Source organism: Simochromis diagramma, unplaced genomic scaffold, assembly GCF_900408965.1.
Source record: "Simochromis diagramma unplaced genomic scaffold, fSimDia1.1 OVJJ01000216.1, whole genome shotgun sequence".
NCBI classification, from domain to species: Eukaryota; Metazoa; Chordata; class Actinopteri; order Cichliformes; family Cichlidae; genus Simochromis; species Simochromis diagramma.
The window spans coordinates 13611990-13639299 of record NW_024386883.1 but is presented as its reverse complement, the minus strand read 5'-3'; the positions used below and the strand labels follow the sequence as shown (position 1 = coordinate 13639299).

The following is a 27310-nucleotide window of genomic DNA, read 5'->3' as shown; positions in this document are numbered from 1 at the left end:
CGTAACGGGTGCGCGCGGGTTTTAAGTTAGCGACCATTGACTGTAGTTAGCGATCGCTCCAAGGCACGCGCGTGTCTGGATAGGTGAGCGCGCACAGCTGGCCTGTCGCTCTCGTGCCTGACAGATGGAGCTGGTTTGAGTCGGAGGCAGTGTTGGAAGCATTTGGGGGGGGAAAAATCAGAAGGAATTCATGTTTTCGTCTGCAATGAGAGCCGATCAGTCTGAAAATGGAGAAAACTCAACCAACTCGGTGAGAGCTCAGGATGATGGAGCTGCTATTAACACAATAAGTGGCATGTTTGTGACGCCTGAAGAGCTAACCTTAACACTAACCCCTCTGTTGTGTGGGCACAACCCCCGGAGGCCAGTGTGTGTTCAAAAATCTGCGATTTTAAAGTTTCCTCTGATATTCTTTAATGTAACCCAAAATAAAAATACATTTTAAAACGTTTTCGAATTTTAAAAAATAACGTTTTTTAAATCGGTAGGCATAAAATACACTTTTTATTTTTAAATCAAACTTCTGACATGGCTTTTTAACCCGATGTGACTACTTAACTGAGCCTTGTTTGATTGAACTTCTATTTTTTTTGCTCGTTTAGTGACCAACAGATAAAATAATGTCTGTGGAGGTTCTCAGTCATCCAGGTCATCGTAGTCAAAGGAGCTTGCAAAGATAAAATAATAACACTTTAATTACGCAGAGTTTTTTGTATAAGAATACATATTTTATTAATAATTCCCACTAGTTAAACGTAAACTACGTAACATTTACATTTAAACCGTTATTTGGCTCAGTAACTATTAATCCAACCGATTGCTCTTTCAATAGGCTTTTGTAATTATTCTAAGACAGTGTGTGGAGCTTAGTGATGTTATACTTCAGGGAGGGCTTTGCTCTAATTATATATGATGTGGTGTTAATGAAAATGCAATGCAATCTAAACGTTTATTACACTTTTTTGGTTTGGTATTGACACAGGAGGTGTGTTTGAAGACAGAAAGAGACAGACCCACTACTGCCCTCTCACCATGCCTGGTGGCATGGTGAGTGGAATGATAAACAGAAGCTTGTGCTATCCATGTCAGTAGCTGAAAATAGAGGCTAACCAAGAGGGTCTCAGATAGCCATTGGACTCCATATAAGTCTGGTCAGCCTGCTCCTGGCTTCCTTTGTGTGTAAGAGAAAGATACCATGACATGTGCACCTGGTGTCAGGGTTGCAGGCTTTATATAGAGCCTCTAACTCAGTAAACGCGTGTTATTTCTTTTTTAAAACTTCATGTGTCTGTGAGGTCAAAGTATATGACTGCCTGGGAACACTTGTGTTTGCCTGTCCATGTGTGGAACAAATAATGTGGTGGTGGGAGACTGACCATGCAAAGCCCGCTGGCTAAGAGAGGGGGATCTAATTGGAGGAAGGGTATCTGAAAGTGCCCCCGATTGGCCAGTGTCCCTGATTCACTGGTCTGCTTGAAACTAAACAGAGAAGGCAGATACACAGACTGACATCCCAGCAAATCGCTAAGGTTTATTCAGTTGCTCCCTTTAGGAATCTCAGCGGATCATTTCCCTCCATCTCATTATCTCCCTTGCATCCTGTTCTGTCACACCAGCCAGTCTGCATGTCCTCTTTCAATACATCCATTAATCTTCTCTGTGGTCTTCCTCTTTTCCACCTGCCTGGCAGCTCCATCTTCAACATCCTTTGCCCAGTATGTGCACTATTCTTCCTCTGCACTTGTCCAAGCCATCCCAGCCTTGGCTTTCTCACTTTGTCTCCAAACTGCTCAACCTGAACTCTCCCTCTAATGTACTTATTTCTAAAGCTGTCCATCTTTAACATCTTCATCTACATCTCCTGGCTTTTTGTCAGTGTCTGATCTGACATTCTGATCAGTTGATCCATTTTGTTGTTGTGGAACTCACCCATAAATTACTGCCTCTCAATATCTCTAGCTATTCCAAAGCTTCTTCCAACTATGTTTCAGTTCTACTCATTGGAAATATAATTTCATTTTTGTTTAACTGTTCCTACTCAGCAAACTGCCTGTGTAAGTCACAGAATAGAGATGAGCCACACATGAGCCATGCACTTATGTGGTCCTCAGTTTGTTCCACTCCATGTACATTAGGTAAGGAGGACTGTAAGTGGGATGACACACTAACCTTGACATCTTTTGGTTACCACAAGTGACTTTCTTAGACTGGTCTTGTGTACCCTCAGTACTGGTGATATATAGACCAGACATCACTTTCTGGCAGGAGTAATGCCAGCTGAATGATTGTGAGATCCCCTCTGAAATCCTGGTGTTTTCTCTGCTGAGGGAATGCTCATAAGGAAGTTGACTGGTGTTTTACTTTTGAATTCCTTTGGATAAATCATCTTTTTTGCCTCTTCTGACAACAGGGCTCTTTTTTTCTCTGTTGAAAGTCAATTTTTCACATTTTTCTTTCTTTGAGTGCCATTTCAGCTATCAGAGAAAAACTACCAATAGCTTTTGGTGAGAACAAAAGCACTATTCATTTATTTTGTTGGTGGCGTATTCTTTACAACATATTTCATTCTTGATGGAGGACAGACTTGGATAGTGAAAGCAAGGATTATTGAGCCAATCTAAATGGAGGACTTATTGTTGCCATTGTTACTGTAGTGATATTTATTTCGTAACAGTTGTAACTTCAAAGCCAATAATACTTCCAGTGGATCGCCTACTTGTGCTACAGTTATGTCCATTTTGTCTACCCAAATGGAAATGAAATGCCAGCCCATCACTGCCTCTAATGCATGGATCCGATACAGGAAGTTGTGTGTAATGGTGATAGAAAGATCTAAAGTCTGCCTGGTGTTTTCGTTCTCTCAGCAGAGTGAAATGCTGATCAGCCAGCTGAGGGAGATCACTGGCATCCAGGACCAACAGATCCTCTACAGAGCCCTGAATGTAAGGCCCAACAACTTAGCATCAGCTTTTAGAATCTGCAGCATCACATGTTTTGGGTACTACAGTTGTTTGACACTATGACTTTCAGACAGTAGAACAACATTCACGGGATTCCCGTGGCTGAGAGATTTGTAGTTTTAATGTGATTAAAAAGCTTGTAGGCCATTTAAAACACCATGAACCACAAACTGATAGAGCTAATACCATTTCTTATTTAGCCTGCTCAGCAGACCAGCCTCAACAAGAATCTGCTGTTTCACTACATTTTAATATGATTGTCGACTAATGAAGGGGTTTAGGTCAGGCTAACCTGAACTTACATTTCATGGAAGAAAAGGTTTACACTTTTTCTTCCACTCATCAAGCTTCTCTCTCCCTGTTGCCACAATATTTGAAACGTGTTATGGGCTATTATAAAATGATGACATTATTAAAGGTACAAAATGGACGATTTATTCCAGACATTCAGGAAATTGTTTATATTTAAAATGATTTTTGAGAAAGAAATGAAATACATAGAGTAAAGACTAATCTGAGACTGTATAGTGTGTGTATTTTTTAATTGATTATTTGCCCACATCTCATAATGGTAAAGTATCCTTACAAACATTCCTAGATTAATATCCAGATTCCCTAAAAATGTGAAACATTTCTAAGTTATGCTACGTCTGGTAAATGCATCTCCATCCATAACTTTATGAGTAATGTTGCTAACAAACAGATAAGCTAGCAAACATCTTGAAGCCATGCTACAGGTTCTAATAGTTATTTGTAAAGAAATCCAAATGGTAATCTAAGTAATGGTGAGAATTCTGCTTTTAGCTGGAGAAATATATTAGACAGTTTAAAAGGTAGGAGATGTTTTATAGCAAGATTTAATACCATGAAGAACATGAATCTAAAACTGTTAAACTGTAGCAATCCATTCCCGCACTATTAGGCGGCTAAAGAGTCTTTGAAGTGTAAATTATGTTAAAGACCCCATAGGGTCCCACTTTTTCACTCCAGCACTCTACCTCAAGCTTACCATGTTTAAATACAGCTGCATATGAAAACCCCGTTAAAAGATTTGAATGAATTGGAACATCATAAAAGTAACAGTTAAACAAACAGTACATTAAACACACTGGTTAACTTTCACAGGCATCGTGTAACCAGTTGCAGACAGCAGTAGGGTTATGTATTCGTTGAGTCATGCAAGTCTAAAATTGTTGTTTAAAGCACAATCGACTGGATATGGCCATGTGTTTATATTTTGATTTGTGTGTCTTTAAAATTTGTTGATTTATCCTTGTGATGTATTATTAGATGTTGCAGTCACAGATAAAATCCTCAATATTTATATATTCCTTCTTCTCTCTCCTCAAGGTCAGTCAGGGGGACATTGGACATGCTGTTGGACTGCTGACAACCCAGACTGCAGAGGTTCAGGACCCTGGAGAACCACAGGAGTCAGGGACATCTGGAGAGGCCTGGGAGGGCCAGAAAGGTACTCTGGGGATGCAAATTGACACAAAGCTGATAGCAGAAGTGACACTTCCAGCACAAATGCAAACTGAGCTTAATGGATGAATATAAAGAAAGCTTTACTATGAGACATTAAAAGAGAAGAGAAGACAGCAGTAAATGCATTCAGTTGGCCAGCAAAAGGCTGTTGGTTTGAGTCCAGCCGGAGACACAAATCTCCTTTGGGGTGGCGTCAAGAAGGGCATCCAGAGTAAAACTCTGCCAAATCAAACATGTGGTGACCCCTTGTGGCAAGGGGGCAGCCAAAAGTGGCTACTACAGATTTGCCAAAATTGATTGACTTATGTGTGGCGTTAGGGAAATTAGGTATGAAACAGATAAGGAACACACTGCTCTTCAAACACAAGTAAAATGTACAAAGAATGTGTCAAGCATTTTTTTTTTCGAGGTGAACTTACACATATTTTAATATACATTTAAAGTATTGCCATTCATAGCCGTCTGTTTGGGGATTTTAATGGTAAGTAAGCTAACAGGAGAATATCTGAGCAATGTTATGGGTCATCCATTTACTTTAGTTAGAAAACAATGTTTGAGTGAAGGCAGAGTCACATAGAAGAAACAGAATTTTATTATGAGTGCTCAGTGTGATTTTTACATTAACCCATTTTAAGTTGAATTATAGGATCTCTGTTGTAACGCTCTCGTGGTTTTTTTGTTCAGGGCTTCCTAAAGATGAACTGCAGACCGCCATAGAACTCAGCCTGCAGGAGTCCCACAAAGCCCAGGAAGAGGAGCGAGAATTTCATAGGTAAAGGACGACTTTTCATTTGATACAACAATTGTTTTTGGTTTAATTCACTTTTTAATTTCAATAGAGAGAACTATGAAAATTAAAATGTTAGCCGCATGAGTGTTTTTCCTCTCAGGCTACTAAATGGCCATGGATGCCACAACTATTATCTTGGCTGTGTGAGTGTTACACTCTCAGCAAAGGTCACTGCTGACAGCTGACAGTTCACACGGAGCAAAAACACACAAAACAGTGTGGTCTAGCAGTTAATCTGAGATCAAACGTAGATAAAATAGCAAAGAACTTTAAGTGTCTGACTACACTTTCTCTCTAGCCATGCTGGATGGATTGAAATGAAATTTCTTTCAGATGATAACCATCTATCAAAGACCTTAACTAATTATCGTAATGGTGATTCATTGACTTTTGATGAAGAGGAGATTTCATTTATCCAATCATAGATGGCCCTAAGATGATTTAGCTCCATGTCTTTGGGGAACCTCAGATTTCTTAACGTTTCATCCCATGCAGTGTTTCAGTTTACACTGAAAATGGGTAGTTATGGCGGTTTTGGTCCAGCAGTACCCCACACAGTTTACCCAAGGACACTTGGGTAAACTGTGTGCAGCTTGGGAGCTGCAGTTTTAACACTGAACCTGGAGTTGCTTCCAGTAACAGGCCAGCGTTTTGCATTGCAGCTCTTTTGCCACTGAGATGTGAGCAGATGAATAGGGCAGTTACTTCAGCATAGTTCATTCACCATGAGCTGTTCTTCATTTCAAATGCTGGATTTAATGTATAAGCATGTTGATGCTCATAATTCCCACAATACTGATTACCTGTTAGACTCATTTGCTCCTCTTGATGTACATTTAATGTTTTTCTACAAATCTTTTTGGGGTGATTTTACTTATAAAGATTACATTATACTAACCCTAACCCATAACACTGGGAATGAGTTAATCTGTGTTCAATAGCGTTGTCAGATAACCATTTTAAAGTGGTAAACTGATGTTTTGCAGGGCTCTGGAAGCCAGTGCAGAGGAGAATGCTGCGAGAATAAAGAGGAAGAGATGTGAAGCCCAGAGTGAAATGTGTAGCCCTGCAGAGTGGATCCGTCAGGAAGATTGGCCTGTGGGCATTCGTAATGTAGGAAACACCTGCTGGTTCAGTGCTGTCATCCAGGTGAGGACAAGGAGCTTTTTTCACCTAACAAATAATAAGATGAAAAAGGAGCATTTTGGTTACAGAGGTCAGATTAATAACAACAAATGTCCATAAATATAACCGCTATCATGCTTCACAGAGAGATACTAAACAATCAAAATGTTGCTAAAATCTATTATTCCTTGTAAAATAGTGTCATTTATTTAGAATGAAAAGAAAAAACCCTCAATCATAAATATGATCAAATAGGAACACATGACATTGTAATGCCATAAACGTCCTGAATATGTTGATATAGAATGAGATCCATGTGAATTTAAGCAAATGGATGTAATACTTTAATTGACTTGTCTGTAACAGACTTACTTAAAATTCCTTATAAAATAACTATCTTAAAATTTAAGTATTTAAGACAAGTTTAAAACATATGGAAGAACAAATATGCAAAACATAATAGAGAATCTGTTGACTTATAACAGATATTTACCACCAATTCGAGGAGGAATTAGGAGGTTGAGGGTTAGCATTAGCAGTCACAAGTGTTTTAAAAAAAAAATTTCTTTTTTCTTTTTTACTTTTTGTTTTAAGTTGTTTCATTTAGTTTCCTAAATTGATTTTCTTGGTTCATTTTTGGTTGAAAGCATTTTGAGTTTCAGTCTTTTTAATTATCATTGTATAAAGGGCATATGTCAGAGGCAAGATTTAGGAAAATCAGTTCAGGTATTACAATAAAAACACTACTTTTTTGAAAGCAGCTGACTCACAATCTTGTAGACATCTATCGACTCAAAAACAAGTCCATCAAAGCCTCATCAGCCAAGCTGTAATAGCTGAAGCAGTAAACAGTTTTAAGTTTAATTTTAGTTGACTGTAATAACCCTGATACCCACTAACATAAATTAGTGTTGTATTTTTAATGTAGTGTATATATAACACATGTCGATGTTAGACCCATATGACACTTGACCACAAAAGTATTCAAATTCATATTCAGAAAACATAGCGACACCTAGCATGTATTCTGTTGCATGAAACTCATCACCGATCTCCACCTGTTCTAACAGTCTCGCCTCTGTTGCTCCCAAGACCTAAATAGCTCTTGCACTTAGTTCAACAAACATTTATAGACTTGGAGTTTCCTTTCAAAGATTTCTAACTTCTCTTGATCCAGTGTCAATCATCACATGTCTGTTTTGCTTTCAGCAATATCTGTCACCTAGTTTTTCCATGGTAAAATTTGACCACACTGGGTTAAAATGTACAGTACAGACATCTTTTTAAAGCGAAAGCAGAACCTGTTCAGCTACACAAGAATCTCCCTTCTATCTCACCTTTTCATCAACCCTCTATCATGCTAATAAAGTTAAACATCTTCCCGGTGAGCTTGAGCATACAGTATTAATCTGAGCTCTTAATTCTATTATAAGTCCATTCCAGCTAACTTAACTTTTCCAGGCCTATCAGGTAGCTCGGCAGAAACCAGAACCCTAACTGAGATACACCGGCTATATTGATAATTAAATAGCGAGCGAGGACGGAGTGAGCGGTGGCAGCCTGAGTATAAAGTAAACAGAAGAGACTGTGATTGTTTCTCTCTGTTAAACTCAGATATGCTTCCATATCTGTTAAGAAGTCCCACCCGCATATGACGGGCTTTTATCTGGAAATTGAAATGGGGGAAATAAGGCCGTATTGTTAGAATACAAATGGCGTTCAGATCTGTTAGAGATTTTCTACATTATTCAATATAACCAAATCTCTATAATACAATATAATCAAGTAAGCCTTATATTCTAACCAAGTATGCCTTATATTGTATGTGTGTGTTCATATAGTTTCACACGGGCAACGCTTATTGTTAAAGAGAACATAATGCATTCCTTACTTAAGTGTTTGAGATGTTTGACAAGTCATGATATACTTTGTATTCCTCACCTCAGTATGTGATGTCAGATAAGCATGATATACTTCTATGTTGTTATTTCCAGTATATGTGTGCAAGGTTAGATAAGCTGAGATAATGCCTAACCTCTCCCCTGACAGTTAAAAGAGGAAGTACTATGTAACCCATTTTTGCCTTATAAATAAAGCCAGAAGCCTGTGCTCGGGTGTGTGTGTTCTCAGAGACGCTCACCCGTGTACACGTTCTTTAACTCTCTGACTTGGTCTACAGTGTGTCATTTTCCCTTGCTGTTGAACAAATGTCTTAACCCCTGACAAGATCATACCTTTTTTTTCTCTGTTTATTGTACCAGAGTCACTTCCTTGTTTTACAACTGAGCTGTTGTAGATTCAACAGAGCTTGACTCGTCGTCTCCCCTAGAACATTTTTATGCTATCAGATTGAGGCTGAGTGACCACGTGACTCAGTTGTCAGCTCATATTTCTTCAATTATCCTTTGTGGACTAAATTGCAGTAAAACTGAGATAAACCGTAATTGAATTTCCCTCTGAAATGTAAATGCATATCTTGATACTCAGAAGTGCTTATAAGCTCCCATCAGCCCTGCACATGACACATAAGATTAGTATTAATGCATTTAGTTTATCCTGAGAAACACAGGTATCTTATGACAAATTGATATGGGGTTTGTTCCTGGCTGTAAAAATATTAAGCTATTGACATATACCGTTATAAAACCTTATTTTCCGACTTGCTGACTTCTTAGTCTTTTGCATATTTGTCACACTTACATGTTTCAGATGGTAATAAACTAGTGATTTGATTCAGGTGTGTTGACCCAGGGTAATATCTAAAACCTGCAGGACAGCGGCCTTTGTGGCCTGGAGTTTCCCCCACCCCTGTTTTACATCATCAATGTAACGTTTTCCCCCCCGAAAAAACCTAAATAAATAGCTCAATACATTTTTAAGTAATAAATTGCACCCATAAAATACGGAATGTAGCCAATTTATGTGTCTTTTATTATTATTTTTTGGCAATAATTTCAGGGTTCAAGCTTTAAAGGGTTAAACAGGCTGTTCATCCTCAAAAACCCTCCAATGTAGCTGAATTAAAGAAATTCTGGAGAGAAGAGTGGGCCAAAATTCCTCCACAGTGATATGAAAGACTCATTGCCAGTTATCACAAACACTTGATTACAGTTCTTGTTGCCAAGGGTGGCACAAGCAGTTATTAGCTGTAGGGGGCAGTTACTTTTTCACATAGGGTTGGATAGCTTTCTTCCCCTTAATAAATATACTCATCATGTAAAACTTTATTTTGTGTTTGCTCAGGTTATCTTTGTCTAGTTTTTTTCATGATCTGAAACATGTAAGTGTGAAAAATGTCCACAAATAAGAGATTAGGAAGGGAGCAGGTACTCTTTCGCAACACTGTATGTGAAGAAAAAAGAATAACAAAAAAAAACAGAGGATGTTGGCCTATTTTAGCCTATATTTTTGAATCCAGGTGAAACTACACCACAGTATTCATATGCAGATCAGCCACAACATCAAAACCTTCCACCAATTATTTAACCACCAAAATATCTCTGACCCGTTGTGGCTACAGGACTTTGGTTGCTCTTTGTGGTTTTCGCAGTTGATGCTTTGGAAGTTTGGATGCTTGGTCGTTGCCTGTGCCTCATGTATTCCTCAAGCCATTCCCAAGCAACTATTTTTCCCTGCAGAACATTGCATTAAAAAAATAGAACTGATGTCATTAGCCTCACCTTTCAGTTATTGTGATGGTTGTTTGATGTGTGAATACTTAATCTACTTAACACTCGCATGCAAATTTCCAAACAGCAAGCTAAATGTCAGTGGCAGAACATTAGCAGTGTTCTTTGTTAATCAAGCAACATATTTGTAAACATACGTCCACATTTTCTCCTCAACCAAGTTACAATAAATGTTCTGCTGTAGCGATGATCTGCCATCTGGTAATCTCCCATATCCAACCTTCAGTGGATGGCTGGATTTATGTGCCTTGTTATGCTGTCTTGTTGCAGTCACTCTTCCACCTGCCTGTGTTCAGGAGACTGGTTCTCAACTACCATCTGTCTGAGAAAATACTGGAGAAGTGTAAAAGCCATTCAGTAAGTAAGCTACTGTCACGAGTATATACAGAACAGGATAACACATAACTCTTCTTACTTTGCCGCTGTGATATAAGGGTGATGAAGTTGATGAGTTTACGTTAACAGGACAAGAGGAACATAGCCTTCATGCAGGAGCTGCGCTGCCTGTTTGCCCTCATGGTGGGCTCTACCCGCAGGTTTGTGGATCCTTCTGCTGCAGTGGAGTTATTGCGTGACGCCTTCAGGACCAATGAGGCCCAACAGGTACAAGATATGTACAGTATTTGTCTTTTTAAGGAACAACCTAACTCCGCACCTGCTTTTAATACTCTCTGACTTGCTGATAAAGCTGAGGTGTTCCTCTCTCAGATACAATAACCAGAGCACATCTGTCAGCACCTTTTCTGCAGGGCACTTCAGACTTCTGGTTTCTCTGAAATTTGTAGCCACTGCCTCATTGTTTCTCATTAACTACAGGGACATGTAGGCTTTAATGGTCAGCAGTCTCTCTATTTTTCAGCTGCTGTCCTTCTCAGACTCATTTTCTTTATTTTATCTATTTTCCAGCTGAATATTTTATTTGTGTCTTTGAAGGATTTATAATGTTTTAACTCTTCTAAACCACCATGACAGAAACCAGCCATAATTTTCCAGAGCAAGTCTGCCCACAAACTTTTTTTTTTTAGTGTCCATTGTAATAGGATCAGCAGACGGCAGGCATCATTATCTGGGTTTTGCACTGAATCCATTAAATTTACATGCAGTCCGTGTTTGCCCTGACCTGCTCTTAGCCCAGTTCTGTCAGGGCCACTTTAGTTAAAAGAGGTTTGTTACTTCATCTGTAATAATTATGAATTTTAGTCCTTCTACCTGCAGATTTGCAAAGTCTATAGGAAGAGCAGCAACAAGACTGCTTAAGTGAAAAGAGCAGGCATTAAAGAAAGGGGCTGATCTCTGGGTGAATTCAGGAGGACTGTTTCAAGCTGATAGGAAGGCAAAACTCAAATAACATCATACCGAGTTACAACCAATATATGCAGAAGAGCATCTCTGAATGCACAATATGCTAACACCAGGTGTGACCTCTGTCAGCTAAGAACAGGAAACTGAGTCCACAGTTTTTATGCACTCACCAAAATTGGACAATAGAAGATGTTGCCTGGTCTGCTGACTCTTGATTTCTGCTGCAACATTTGGATAATGGGGTCAAAATTTGGTGTAAACAACATGAAAGCACAGATCCACCCTGCCTCGACTCAATGGTTCAGGTCAGTGGTGGTGTTGTAATGGTGTGGTGGATATTTTCTTGGCGCATTTGGGCCCATAGTACCAACTGAGCATTGTTTAAATGCCTCAGCCTATCACATGTTGCCAACCATGCCGATCCCTTTAGACCACAGTGTACCCATCATCTGATAGCTATTTCCAGCAGAATAACGCACCATGCCACGAAGCTCAGATCATCTCAGACTCGTTTTGTGACGTGACAATGAGTTCACTGTACTCATTTGGGCTCCACATTCACCAGATATCAATCCAATAGAGCACCTTTGTGATGTGACTAAACAGGAGATGCTCGTCACGGTTGTGCAGTCTACAAATGTGCAGTCTACAAATGTGCAGCAACTTCATGTCATTTCCAGCACCTTGTTGAATCTATGCCATAATAATTAAGGCAGTTATGAGGGCACTATAAGGTTCATTCCAGCACTGGCAAGGTGTACCTAATGAAGCGGACGGTGAGATTATAAGCAGGCTGAAACTGTTTAAATAGGATGCCAATTTGAGACTCTTTTATTCCCCAGTAAAATTCACAGAAGGGAATCAGCTGAAGATTTAGCTAATGTGGCTGACTGAGTTCAAGTGTTCAGCATGCCAGAGGTAGTGCTATGCACACCTGGTCATCATTTAGTCTTGGTTTAAGACTTCCCAGTGGTCATGCAACAGGTGGTCATACACTTAGACAAGCTCCATTCACTGGGGAAGACCATGAGATGATACTGAAACAAGCTGATCTTTTATTAAGATTTTAATTAAGAGCTAAAAGACTTTTTCTTTATCTAACTTTCAGTGAAGATTGTCATGTAAATGTAATAATATTTAACCTTCCCATTTGTTGTTTATATGTTTATGTAGATTCAGCACATACTAATGCTCAGCAGTCCCTTTAGTTCTTAGACAGCCCTTCATTAGGTCTTTATACATCAGAGACAGAGTACAGAAAAAGCACATAACAGAAAGACAATTAAATAAATGACTCAGACAAGTAAATTGCCCTTTTTGAAATGTGTCCCTTTTAGGATGTCAGTGAGTTTTCCCACAAACTGCTTGACTGGCTCGAGGATGCATTTCAGCTGGCTGCCAGTGGAAAGTAAGTTTTAAGCTGATGGCACCCAGCGTGTTTTGTCATTGTCATCTTTAGTGCACTACTGCTTGCTAAATTAATTTAAAATAATGCCATGTTTTACTTTTAGAAATGCAGAAGATAAACAACATAACCCCATGGTCCAGCTCTTCTATGGTACCTTTGTGACAGAAAGAAGACACGAGGGTATGAGTTTGGTCTTTTTATTGGTGTTGTCTATGATTTTCAGTCATCCCCTGGTATCTATGTGATTTTTTTCTCAGGTAAGATGGTATATAATATTGAGCAGTTTGGCCAGTACCCCCTGCAAGTCAATGGCTTCAACAATCTTGATGAATGCTTAGAAGGTGCTATGGTAGAGAAGGAGATTGAGTCGGTTCATTCAGAGCATCATGTCACATCTGGACGTGAGGTGAAGAATTTGATAAACTTAAAATTGAATCTCTCTTTGTGCAGCACGCTCGGCTAGAGTTTGTGAAATTTAATGATCTGCTAAGAAACTCTTTATTTATTCATGTTTTCAGAGATGGTTCAAAAAGCTACCACCAGTCTTGACATTTGAACTTTCGAGATTTGAATTCAACACCCAGCTTGGGCGCCCTGAGAAGATACATAAGAAACTGGAGTTTCCTCAAATCATTTATATGGACAGGTGAGTTTAAAACAGAGGGGGATGGTTCCAGACTAGGCTTGTTGATAACTTAGGCCGCAGTCATTTCCACCAAAATGATCATCCAACTTTATTCCATTACAGAGATGGGCAGTAACGCGTTACATGTAACGCGTTATTGTAATCTGATTACTTTTTCGAGTAACGAGTAAAGTAAGGGATTACTATTGCAAAAACGGTAATTAGATTACCGTTACTTTCCCGTAGGAACGCTGCGTTACTGCGTTACTAAAACCGTGATTTTTTGCGAGAATGTCTCACGACAGTGACGTAAAGCGAGTGCGCCGTTAGTGACAACAGCTGTGTGCAGATCAACAATGGATCACATATCGATTGTGGGAGAGAGTATGAGCGTGCAGCGTGGAAGTACTGACTTTACTTTGAGTTTGATTCCATAAAAAGTGACAAAAACATTAGCGTCCATCGTGGGTGGGAAGAAAACTTCTTTTTACAGCGAAAAAAAACCCTAAACTTCCAAGCAAGCACCGAGAGCGGAACGACGTAATGGGAAACTCACAGAGACACTGCCTTATCCTTCCACTGACCGCTGCACACCTGCACCAGGGTAAACCTCCGCCTACCGCAGTCCTGCTTTACAGGTGAAAATAGAGCAACAGGACCGCTGAGTCTTTGACTTTATTTATGTTCTGCTGTGTTTTACTTGCATCTATTTGAAAGACTGAGTGTAAACAAAAAAAATATTTTATTTTATGTGCTGGAATGTGCAGAAAATAGGTTTAAATGTTAAACTCATTTATTCAACTCAGAGAATGTTGCATATAATTAAATTTTTGCTTGATGCATAAAGTTAAAAGATTAAAACAGATAAAACAAGTTAAAAAAAGAGACTTTTCCATTTGATTACATTTTGTATGATGGATTATGTAGAAAAAGTAGAATTGGGCTGAAAGATATATCGCTTTATCACCTCTTCAGGTTGTAAATCGTGTTTTTAAAAAGTAACTAAGTAACTAAGTAACTAAGTAATTAATTACTTTTGTAAATAAGTAATCAGTAAAGTAACGGGATTACTTTTTTGAGGAAGTAATCAGTAATTAGTTACTGATTACTTTTTTCAAGTAACTTGACCAACACTTCCATTGGTATTTTATGATGTGTGTATGGTGTAAATATTTAAATATAACTTTGCCACATTTTTAATTGTAGGAATCTTCTTGTTTTTGTGGTTACAGATATCTTCACAAAAACATTGAGCAGACCCATGAGAGGAGAGGAGAAGTAAAGAAACTAAAGGAGCAACTGGCAGTCCTTCAACAGAAACTTGAGTGGTAAGTTTTATCCTTTCTTTTTTTTAAGGTCAAATCTCCATCTAATTATCTGCTTTCTTTACTCACAGTTATAAAAACTATGGCTCTGGACCTACAAAGTACCCTCTAGCTGACATGCTCCAGTTTGTGCTGGAGTTTGCTACCACCAAGGCGACTAGCGTTTCCCCAGCTGAAGACTCGAGACAGGCCGCATCGTCACCGACTCCTCCAAGTGCCCCCCTCAGTGAAGCCATTGCCAAAGAAAGCAGGTGTTTACCTTTTTCAACTCTACTCTTCTTGTATAGAGCAACAGCATTATACTCACCGAGGCCACAAGTGGGATCTCGAAAATGAAATCATCTTTTAATAGATTTAATTTATTCTCAGTTAGTGTGGTTCCACACAGTCCTCTCTTTAAATGGGAAATCCTGACATGCTTGCAACTGCTGTGTCGTTGTTCTTGCCTTCTTTAGTGATCCCGGAGAATCAGTTTCATCAGAGAGCCTGGGTTCCAGTGTTTCCAGTTGCCAGAGGACCCCCATATACAAGCCCTTCACTCAGTGCAGACAACCTATTGACTGCCCACCACACCCTGCCCCCCACAGCATCACAGAAGAAGAGCTGCACTTTGCTAAAACCTGTCTTCAGCGTTGGAGGACTGAAGTTGAGAATGACATAAATGGTATGCTAATGATAATTCTCTTTTTATACCTTGATATTACCTTAAAGATTTACTTATATTGCTTTGTAAGCATCATATGAAATCATAATATCCTTCAGCTTTCTTTGTGTTGTGTTTTCAGTTGTTAAGCTGCAAACGATTTGTCTTTTGGTGCCTTGCTTGAGGGTTGATAAGTTCAGAGTGAGTAAACCAAAACAATCAAGCTGCATAGTATAAAACCCAAACATGCATAGAGTAGAGTGGGGTCATAAATCTCCTTGGGTTTTTTACCTTGTCTGGCATATTCCACATTATATAAACTCACTTGAACACCCAGTAATAAAAACACTGTGCTTAAAGATATGCTTCAATAAAACTGCTGCCAAACTGGATACAGCAGATGATGATGATGCATTAATGTGGGTAGCCTTGACAGTGAAATTGCAATGAGCCCCACGCTTTCCAATGACACTTGGTCTGCTACACTTATTCACCATCTTCAGTGGAATAAAATACATTTCATTAAATATAAGTGCTGCAGGTGAGTAAAGAACAAAAAGTGTACTGGCACAGAGCTGTGCACCTGCACAAAAATAGAGCCAATGTTCTTCTGCTGACTGTGACTCATTCAGGTGCAGACAATACATCAGAATATGTTAAATGTCAAGATGAGTCATATTTCTTTGAATACGGGTGATAGACATTTGCCCGGCTCTCTCAACTTTCCCATTATGGCACATATCATATAAAATGTAGGACAGCTATGCAAGCATGCAAATTAGTATTATTCAGATTGACTTATTTTTGTTCCAACAGTTGTGAAAATCATTTCCTTTCAGGGTCTGTGTTTATTTTTTGCTTGTTTGCCAGAACTAAAGGCCAGCATTGACAGGCTCACTCAGACGCTCGAGGGCATGTACTCAGACAACAGTCTCTGCCAGGTAAGGCCTGCACACTCACCTAATTTAGCAATTCAATTACATATTTTACATCTGCAGCTGTAGAAAGTGAATGAGCTGAGATTAGATTAAACTTTACTGATATCTACAGAGAAACAGAAAATAGTGTCATGTAAACAGGACAACAGGACACAAATAAGAACAGGTCAACTGAAAGTAATGTTGCAGTTCATGGAGAACAGCTGATATTAAGTTGGGAAGCTGGATTCCAGTGTTCTTTCTCTGTGTCTCTCGTGTGACTCTTAGGCCCCCTACAGACTCCATGCAGTGCTTGTCCATGAAGGCCAGGCATCAGCTGGTCATTACTGGGCTTACATCTATGACCATGCTAACCAGCGCTGGCTGAAGTACAATGACATAAGTGTCACTGAGTCATCGTGGGATGAGCTGGAGCGAGACTCCTTTGGAGGCATGACCAACGCAAGTGCCTACTGCCTAATGTACATTGACGACAGGCTACCTCAGCTCATCACAGGTACACCTACCTTTCAGTTATTTTATTTTTAAGAGGAAATGAGAGGAATGAAAGCAATTTTTGCAGAGCGTTCTCCGTTTACTTGATGCAAAGAGGCAGTTCAGAGGTTTCAGCTGCTCTCTCCAGTTGTCCAACCTTAATATTCAAGAGAGGAATGCTATCAAACACCTGAGCAGAAACCAAAGCATCAACATACTATAGCCGACAAGCGGAGGTGTACCATTCAAGTCAATTCAACTGAAATATATATATTTTTTAAAACAAAAATTTATCACTTTTTTTATTAGCCAAGATTTATTTGAGATTTTATAGATTTATAAATGTATACCAAACTAGTACATTTCATTTACCAAATTCAAGTAAATTTAAAATTCACATTGTATTTATGAAACAAAATGCTCAGCATATCATTATAAAAATGGTTTGTCAAGAATTCCTCATTCCAGTATTCAATTCAGATCAGTTTTAAATAGCTCGAATCACGACAATAGTCGCCCCAAGGTGCTTTATATTGTAAGATGATGGATACAAGCACTTAGCGACGGTGGGAAGGAAAAACTCCCTTTTAACAGTAAGAAACCTCGGGCAGAACCAGGGGTTAGAGAGGGGCTAGAGGTGAAAGGAGGGGGAGACAGGACAAAAGAGATGCTGTGAGTGTGCATAAATACATGTAGAGTGAAAGGAGAGTGAAAGAACGGTTATTAAAGAAGAAAGAACACTCTGTGCTTCATTGCAAGTCCCCCAGCAGCAAAGGTCTGTTGTAGTGTAACTAAAAGATGTTTTTTTAAAGTCACCTGATCCAGCCCTAACTATAAGCTTAGGAAAGTTTTGAGCCTAATCTCAAAAGTAGAGAGGGTGTCTGTCTCCTGAAACTAAACTGGAAGCTGGTTCCGCAGAAGAGTGACTATTCTACCTATAAATACTGTAGTAACCACAAGCCAGCAGTCTGTGAACTGCTGAGTGAGTCTGTCGGGGTGATACGGTACTCTGAGGTCTTTAAAATATTCAAGACCTTTTATATGAGGGGACACATCACTAGATAGACAGCATCACTTATGTATGTACTTATGTAAGTGCTAAGCAACATTAAGGATCAAAAAAAATATGTTTTTTCCTGTAACTTGGACTCATGTAGTGAGATTCAGTAAAGATAAAGGAAACTGAAATGAAAACAATTTATGTATAAATTATATGGAGTTCACCCAGTTTAAGTAGTGGCTAGATACTAGAAACTAAAAACGCATAAACATTTTTCTATGCAAACATTTTAAGTATAGTAGCATATTGAAATACCTATTTGTACAATGGATATTAATATGCATGAATTCAAATGGCATTACTTGAAAGGCATTAAAATGATAATAAATGACAGTTAATTTCCTAACTAAAAATGTCTTACATCCCACCCAGAAGACACAGATGATGAGACGGGCCAGGTGCTCCATGGCATGGACTCTCTGCCACCCATCCTCAGGCGCTATGTCCACGAAGATAACCGCTGGTTCCAGCAGGAGCTCAGCGAATGGGAGGAGCAGTTCTGCCAGACAGCAACCCCGCAGGAAGAGTCCACCGCCTCTGCAGAGCCCACAAGTCCCAGTCTGGATAACATACAGCAGTCACCTGTTGAGCCAGCACCCCAGTCAGGATCCACTACTGAAGAGGTGGATGAAGGAGTTGCTCCAGAGCCACAGCCAGACCAAGAAGCAGAGAAAGAGCCAGAACCTGATCTCGGAAAAGAGCCAGAAGGTCTGTAGTGATGCCTGAAAAAGTGAGAATGACATAAAATATTTCATCACCACTCTAGATAATGTGGAGATGTATATGAAACATGTAGTCATTGTAATTATGTTCACACCAGGGCAACTAAGCCAGTTCAATCAAATCTTGAACCTCTTTCAGGAGCACAATGAGCACAGGATGAGACTTAAGAAGCAGATTAAAACACAAAGTATTATATATCTGTTCAAGCTTTAGCCTAAGGAGCCCAAAACAGCAGTAGACATTGTATTTAAAAACTGTATGGACCCAAAATATAATTAGCAAGGATAAGCAATTCTCAATAGAAGAAAATCTAATTCTACATGAAATATTGAACTAGTTGATTGCACTTCTTTGTCCAATTAAGCAGGTGTCAGTTATCACTTTCTCTCCAACAAAATCACCTCCCTCCAATGTAGTTTTATTGGCTGTGTAACAAGAGCCCATCAAAAATGTAATGAACACTTGTTACTGCAGAGCTTTCTTAACTCTAGACAGAAGTCTGCCCTCAGGCTGGACGAATAGACTGTATCATTGCTCAGACCTTCTAGGTGGGGTCTCTAATACCAGATGAGATTAGAATATATCCAGTAATCTAATTATATATTTAGCACTTCTTCTTTTCAAAAGACACATGTAGACTCAAAACCTGTCTTTCTTTTTTGACCTTAGCGCAAACAGATTTATCTCCCCCACCACCAGAGGGCCCTGGCTGCCAGCCAGGTGATACCAGCACTCCAACAGTCACTGACACCACGGGGGTCAGCCAGAGCTCTGATTCAGAGGAGAAGGAGCCGCAGAATCAGGTGAACAAGTACACGACACCTCGCCCTATCATTCCCTACCCTACCATGTTGAATATGGGTCAGAAATTCTAGACCACAAAAATAAAGTGTGTCCATCTGGGTCAGCGATCAGATTTCCCCAGTTAGCATGGTGATGACCCTTCAGGACTTATGTAGAGCTTATTTAGAGACCTATTTAGATTAGTGTACAGATAACAAGTAGTTATTTGAAGTAATTTTTGCACTTTTTGTTGTGATCATAATATAAACATAACTGTTTTTGCTGACCTAGATAACCCGCTTCTGTTGAATGCAGATAACTATTCTGAATCACAATATTTCTCACCATGTTTCTCATTGAATACATTTGTTGTTAGAATTGCAAAGTACTGTAAATTAGCACTTTGAGACACACTGTTCAAGCCAGGTACTAGACTTCCAGAGCTTACTGGTATGCTGACAAGACCCCCAAAAGCTGTGAAAGCATACGCTGATATAAGAGAGTATATACTAACATGTTCTATCTGAAAACTTTCTCTGTCAGATCCCTGGCCCTGATGTAGAGCTTTGCGATCAGACACCATCTGACATCCACGTAGAGAAGGATGACCCGGAGGTGGCCGGCATCGTCTCTGAAACTGAAGAAGAGCCCCAGGCTTCTGGAGAGGCTCCTGAACCTATCGCAGAGCAAAGCAATGAGGAGCAGCAGCAGCAGCAGGAGGTTCCAGCCAGACCACGACAGACTGAGAATGAGGTCTCAGAAGTGGAGATCCCCAATGTGGGCCGGATCATGGTGAGGGCGGATGCTGACGGATACAATGAAGAGGTAAGGCCTAATGTCTTAATGGAGTGTGATTTAAGCAGTTATAAATACATACCTGCAGCTGATAGCTTTCCTAGTCAGTGGACACAAATATAAGCTAAATGATCAAATGCAGGGTTAATGTAAACGTTGATGAGATTTAAAGAGATACAATAGGTTTTGAGTCATATATCATATATGTCATATGTTTTTTCTTTGTTTACCCTTTGGACTAATTATCTGTCATTTCATGGTATAATCATTCTCTTTTTTCTCTACATTGTCATGTCATTTCCCAGATGATGCTAACTCCAGCTATGCAGGGTGTCATTCTAGCCATAGCCAAGGCCAGACAAATTTTTGATAAGGAGGGTCCTGAGGCTGGCCTCATCAAGGTATTTTTTGTTTGGGATATTGATGTTCTTTTAATCACACATCAACTCTAAATTGCAAAAAATCTGTAAAAGCTGTATGACTGATTTGACCTGATTTAGACCCAGATACTCATAAACTGTCCTTGGATCAACCCGTGCTCTAATTGCAGTTTTTATCTCTCTGCGAGACAGTTTTATTAAAAATCCACTCAAAAACAAAAATGCGCATTTTATGGGACTTTTTCGCTAGAAGTTAATCCCTGAAGGAATTCCTTTTATCCTAAACTGGAGGTTCTCTTGCAATAAGCTCGGGAAGCAAGATTCACTTTGCGGGGTGAGAAGCCTCTTGAAGTATTCTTTCTGCATTTGATAAAGAACTTCTATGAAGCACAGCGTTTCATATTTAAAAAGATTAACATCAATAGCAAGATCTGTATTTTAACTTTGTCACTAAAGTCATGAAATCCCCATATTTCCTAGATTTTAAACAACAAAGAAAATACTTTAACTTGTGAAATGTGCGGTCCTTGTATAAGTCACACTGAGGCCTTAAAGTGTACAATTAATTAAATAAAGCATTAAAAACATTAAAATTTCCCGTGGTTCTTTCAGGCTTTCCATGAAGAGTATTCGCGCTTGTATGAGCTCTCCGAAGAGGAGACCACACCACAGGAGGATGCACGTCTGCAGCACGCTCTGGTCTACTTCTTCCAGAACAAGGCACCCAAGCGTGTCATTGAGAGGACGCTGCTTGAGCAGTTTACTGACCGCAACCTCAGTTTTGATGAGAGGTGCACACAGTCCTTGAGTGGCCAAAAAAATTGAATTTTGTCCTAGATTACCCCAAATAAAAAAGTTTATAAATGAACTAACATAAAACAGAGGCATTTCAAGGTTGTAGCGTGTGTGTATATACAGGAATAGGAGTGTAATACTGTGGCTGGAAAGCAGAATGGTAACTAAAAATACAGTAGAATATATAGCATGCATATTGTGCCATCTAGTGTCCAGAGTTCAGAGCTGTAACTTTACAGTATCTTCTCCTTTCCATGCATTTGCTGTTAAACTTCATTTATCATTTTTGGTACTTACAGAGCCATCAGTATCATGAGGGAAGCCCGGGCCAAACTTCGTCTCATTAAGCCAGAAGACATGGACATGGAAGAATACATGGTACCGTCTCTAGGCTGAACGGATAAAATGTTTGATTTTTTTATGCAGGGAAAACATCATAAATATGCAAATAAAGAAATTAGTATAATTTTCAAACAGATATTTGATGAAAAAATGTCATTAGGTCCATGATGCAATATGGCAGTGATCTGTAACAGCAGCTGAGACTTGCCCCCAAAACAGAACAGGGGCAGACATCTGTTAAGTAGCTTCACTGGGTTGAATTTTTGTTCCACTGCTGAGCATCTGTGGAAAATTAGTGGCTCTGTTAACAGATTTGTGGCCAAATCACCTCATTCTTGCCTTTAATAGCAATAAAAGGCTAAAAATCCAAAAGTAAAAATAGACACCCTGCACTGCTCTCAAATGTCAGTTTTATTAAGTATTTTGCGTTTATAAAAATATTATTACATGGTTATCTCAGCTTTATGAAGGAAGTTTGTTTGTGTTCAGTATATTAAATCCCTAATCTGTGTTTATTTGGGTCTGCGTGGTTGACATTCCAGTAGGGAGCATGTAAACCCAGTGACATTTGTTCACACTGGAATGAGAACTATGTATGTTCCAGCATGGAAAGACAGCTGGGATGGTGAAGACACCAATCACAGACTGCAGTAATAAACTGTTTCTTATATCAAGAATATAGCATAAACCTAACACCAAACTTGTCTTTGATTAAATGATAGGTCTGGTGATATTCTCTATGTCTTTATATCTGTGCAGCCTCTAACAATCTGATTTTACTTCTTTTTTTCTTTTCTTTTTTTTTTACAAAATAGAAGTTTTTATTCAAATACTGTCAAGTGGAAAAAATAGGAGGAGTGTAAAAGAGGGAATTACGTGATGGTGATATTTCTGTTTGCTCTCTCACAGCAGTGGCATGACGATTACAGGCTGTTCAGGACGGTCTTTGTCTATCTGTTGACTGGGCTGGAGCATTACCAGCACGGGAAGTAGGTGTCGAATATTCAGCACAACCCTACCCGATCAGCATGTGTCTGACCACATTTTTCCAGATTAATATATGGTTGTTTGTGCTCATTCGTGCATTACACATAAAAAATCTCACACATCACTGATCCTTTTGACACTGCCTATTAAGTTATGAATTCTTTACACAGAGTAAAGATGCACTCATTTAAAGCCAGGATATACATACCAAAGAATAGTTAATGATAGTACAGTTCAGATATCTATATCCTTGAATACTATAACTTTAGAGTAACATAACACGAAACAATTTCTAAAAGCATGGGGACCCTCATTTTAAATACTTTTCATATGTTTTCAGATCATAAAACTAAATATTTTTGCTTACATTTTGATTACATTGTGTGGGAAATAACCATTTCTTTTTTTACAAAAAGTGTATTTTTTGTGTAATATGACAGCAGTTGTTGCCTTTCCGTACTGCAGGATGCGTGAGGCACTGAATTACTTGGCCCACGCCTACGAGACCAACAGCACCCTGCTGCGAAACGGAGAGAAACGTGGTGTGGACAAGTCTCTCATTGCTGTTTACAGGAGGAAGTGTCTCACTGTGAGTAGGACTATTTTCCGCTCCGTCGAATTGCAGATAGATCGCTGAGCTCGATCCTTCTCTATAAAGTCTGAAATATCAATAAAGAAAAATTATCTAAAAATAAGAGGTTTTGGTTTGCTTAAAATAAGATGTTTGCAGATCATTAGAATCCATCCTCTGGGAGTGACCCATGTCCCCCTGACATTTTCTAAAATATATTTCTCTGTACCAAAAATGTGGATAGAAGAACTGATTGGCCAAGAGGGCCATATTTAGGAGAGGAAATGTTTTGATAAGCTGCGCTTGGTTTAGTTTCCCATTACAGCCTGTATAAAATCTAGTCGGACAGTATTAGAGCAGGAGTAGATTTGTTCTCCAATGTATTGAATTTTATAAAGTATATTGACTTGGAAACGACAGTTCTTTAATTGCTGTTTTGAAGTTTTTGATTGTGTCTCTCGAACCTTTACTTTTAAAATGCCCTACATTTAAAATAGCTTAGTATCAACCTCATTTTGAATTTGATGGCAGCAACACGTCTCAAAAAAGTTGGGACCAAGGCAACGAAACGCTGGAAGTGTGAGTGGTGCTAAAAAGAAACCGCTGGAGGAACAATTTTCACTACTTAGGTTAACTGGCAACAGGTCAGTTACATGATTGGGTAACTAGTCAGGCAGCGTTTCTCATAAGTAAAGCAGACAGAGGTTCACCAATCTTCAAAAAGAAAATGTGTCTGCCAATTGTGGAAAAATTTCAGAATAATGTTCCTCCGTGTAAAATTGCAAAGACTCGTGAAATATGACTCGTGAAATATCATGAAAAGGTTCTAAAATTTGGAAAAATCTGAATGCCTGTGATTTTCAGGCCCTCAGGCAGCACTATAATAAAATCAGGCCTGATTCTGTTATGGAAATCACTGCATGAGCTCAGGAAGACTTCCTGAAACTGGTGTCTGTGAACACAGTTCCCCATATTATCTGCAAATGCAGGTTAAAGCTCTGTCACGCAAAGAGGAAGCCATATATGAACATGATCCAGAAAGGCTGATGTTTTCTTTGGGTCACAGCTCATTTAAAACGGACTGAGCAAAAGTGGAAAACTGCTCCGTGGTCATGGACGCTGCATCCTCTGGACAAAAGAGGAAAGGGACTATCCGACTTATCATCAGCACTCAGTTTAAAAAGCCTGCATTAGTGCCTATGGAATTGGCAGCTTACACATATGGAAAGGCTCCATTAGTGCTTAAAGATATATACAGGTTCTAGAACAACTTGTGCTCCCATCTAGATGACAGTTTTTTCAGGAAAGACCTTGAATATTTCGGCAAGACAATGCTAAACCGCATGCTGAATCTATTACAACAGCATGGCTTCATGCCCTGCAGTCCAGACCTTAAAACAGCTGAAAACATTTCATAAGCATAATCAAATGAATAAGATAAAACAAGGAAGCTCAGGACTGTTGAGCAGCTAGAATCCTCTATTAGACAAAAATGAGACAACATTCCCAAAAGTTCAGCAGCTGTTTTCCTGAGATCCCAGATGTTTACAGACTGCTGTTAAAAGGAATTGAGAGGGCTACACAGTGGTTCTGGTGCTTTTGATTAAAATATAGGGTGATAACATGTGCAAATCATTGTATTCTGTTTTTTTTAACACTTTACACAGCATCCTAGCATTTTCAGAACAGGGTTTGTACATATGTCCTGTCATCCACCACACAGGCACTGAATGAGAGCGCATCGCAGCTATTTTGCAGCGGTGAGGAGGCCAAAGTAGAAGAGGGTATTGCCATCATGGATGAGGCCGTCATCCCCTGCCTTCACCTGATGAACCGGGACTCGACTTTACCCCAGGAAGACCGAGATGCAATGGAGGCCATCCGCAGCCACTGGTGCTGCTGCCTGGGCCGAGACATGGATCGTAAGTTTAGATTGTACATCAGTCTGTACCGTCCAGCTCTATTATTCTTATAGCTGTATACATGATGTCTCATATGATGAGCTAGAAGTTTTAATTACAGCGGCTCAAAAAGAAATAAATATATAAGGTGGCTTGCTGCCATGCTTTTTGTGCATTTTCTGCAATACCGACTTTTAGGATGCTTTTAGGATGCTGTAGGGTTTGCATCAAAAATGTCAAAATACACTCAATTATTTTTTAACTTTCAATAAACACAAATCATTAATTTTCAGTTAAATGCAACTGAAATATATGAAAGAAAAGGTTTATCTTTTCAAATAATTCATCACTGAGGAAAATGTGCTTGATATAAACTGGATGTATACCAGTAAAGTAAATTTCATTTGACCAGATTCCATTAAATTTTACATTATGACTTATGTAACAAAATTATATGGAAAATTCACATGTAATCAAAGTACTTTAAGTCAGCATGTTGGTGCATCTTGAATAAATATTTTATGTGTATACAGTAGATGAGGATCCCTTATTCTGAGAGTTTGAAATACATTTAAATTAAAAGGAATGTGGGACAGGGGCATAAAGGCTTATATTGAGTCAATACAGTATAAAGTTTGCATACTCAAAAGTGTAGGTGCACCCTTAGACAACATTTTGCTGTAATTACACACATACATTTAATTCTATACCAGTAATGCTGCTAGCTAATTAAAATTTAAACCTTAAATTGAAACAAAACTGCAATAAAGAAAATCAACAATAAACTAAGTCGCTCACTTCTGCTGCTCTTCCTTTGTGTTCAGACTCATTGCAGGTGAAGCTCGGCGAGTTGCTTCCCAGAGTTCTGGACGGTTCAGCTGACACAGTAGTGCTTAAAGACCCACCCAAAGTCCACGTCACCCAGGCCTACGACCTGTGCAGTCGCCTGGCTGCTGTTATGGAATCCATCCACAACACATCAGTGGTCATTGTGAAGTGAAATCCCAACAACTCTTTTTTTAACTGTGTATCTTAACTGAAAGTGTCCCGGCTGATGGTTTCTTCTCCACTGACAGACTGTAGGGCTGAGACATCATGTAGTTTTAGCACAGATTGTTTATTTTAGTATATCTGCTGTTTTGCATTGCACACTTGCCTTGTTCACATAGCAAACCCTGTGGGTAAATGATGGACCACGCAGGGCTGTCACCACACGAATACATAATTATTACAAGAACACATATCGTGGCATTTTACCCCAAAAGCCTCAAAAAGAAGTCAATGTTCTTCTCAAGAATATTAAGGTATGCACTTTGACTGCTCACCATACGCAAACAGCTATAATGTGTAAAAGAGGTACAAACTGTACTTAAAATAAAATAAACTCCAAAGCGGGGATTATCTTTTCAGGTAACACCTAAATGTTTGAAACTTGTCTGAAACTGTCTTTATGTTACCCGCTACAAAGAGACCGATAAAGATTTAAGTAGCTCTGACCATCTCAATTTACAAAACCAGCTTGCTGGAGAGCAGTGAGGCATTGAAATTCTGATTGGTGCAAATGTTCATATATGGAAATGTTTAGCTGGGCTACCCCGTTAACTTGAAAAAGTGTTAACAGTTGTCCTGTCGCTCAGCTCTGCAGTAAGTGACTGGATTGATATTTGGATTGTGAATATACAATGGGGCCTTTTTACAAGACTAAAAAAAACCCACAAAATTTATACTGCACAGAAAATAATAGTGTTTAATAGATTTTTTAAAAATATATGTTTTATATTACTTTATTATCTTTGAAGGTCTATCTGTAAACGCTGTAAGCCTTTTGAAAGGAGACTTGATATTGGAAATCCTGTTTTGTGTCGCAGATGCAACACGTTATCGTGAATGAATGAGGATTTCTAGATGAGCTACTGTAACAGCCATTTTTGCCCACTGATTTCAGTCTTTCACTTGTGCTCTGTGATGATACAAATAAATGTTTTAAATACTCTCTGCGTGCTTATTATTGAGACTATTATTGTGACTTGTGTGGGCAGGCTTTGAAGCTGTTCCAGGTGTTGTTCCTTCCCAAAACCAAAGCAGCATCACAAACACCCAAACAGAATTAATCCGCCTAAGGAGTTTGGCTGTTCCCCAGTAAGTATTAAAGAAAAAGAAATCAATGAGCAGCAATGTTTGGGGATTTTTTTTGCATTATAGTAAA

At 39.1% G+C, this 27310-nt stretch overlaps 1 protein-coding gene across 4 annotated transcripts; it reads left to right on the top strand.

The window, feature by feature from the left end:
- Positions 1 to 85: 85 nt before the first annotated feature.
- Positions 86 to 27097, top strand: usp28 (ubiquitin specific peptidase 28). 4 transcript variants are annotated; one of them, XM_040032413.1, is made up of 26 exons: positions 86 to 250; positions 2865 to 2942; positions 4311 to 4431; positions 5133 to 5220; positions 6225 to 6387; positions 10323 to 10409; positions 10518 to 10655; positions 12692 to 12762; positions 12866 to 12942; positions 13020 to 13168; positions 13281 to 13408; positions 14620 to 14715; positions 14784 to 14963; positions 15168 to 15376; positions 16226 to 16296; positions 16561 to 16789; positions 18203 to 18535; positions 19220 to 19353; positions 19877 to 20158; positions 20434 to 20529; positions 21121 to 21299; positions 21603 to 21681; positions 22555 to 22634; positions 23098 to 23221; positions 24927 to 25125; positions 25929 to 27097. In XM_040032413.1, exons 1-26 carry the CDS (start codon positions 191 to 193, stop codon positions 26102 to 26104), a joined length of 3627 nt encoding a protein of 1208 aa, XP_039888347.1. In that variant the 5' UTR covers positions 86 to 190; the 3' UTR covers positions 26105 to 27097. The 4 variants fall into 4 exon arrangements, with proteins under 4 accessions (XP_039888347.1, XP_039888349.1, XP_039888348.1 ...); XM_040032415.1 differs by having other exon boundaries at positions 18200 to 18535; positions 19229 to 19353; XM_040032414.1 differs by having other exon boundaries at positions 87 to 250; positions 2868 to 2942; positions 18200 to 18535.
- The last annotated feature ends 213 nt before the right edge of the window (positions 27098 to 27310 follow it).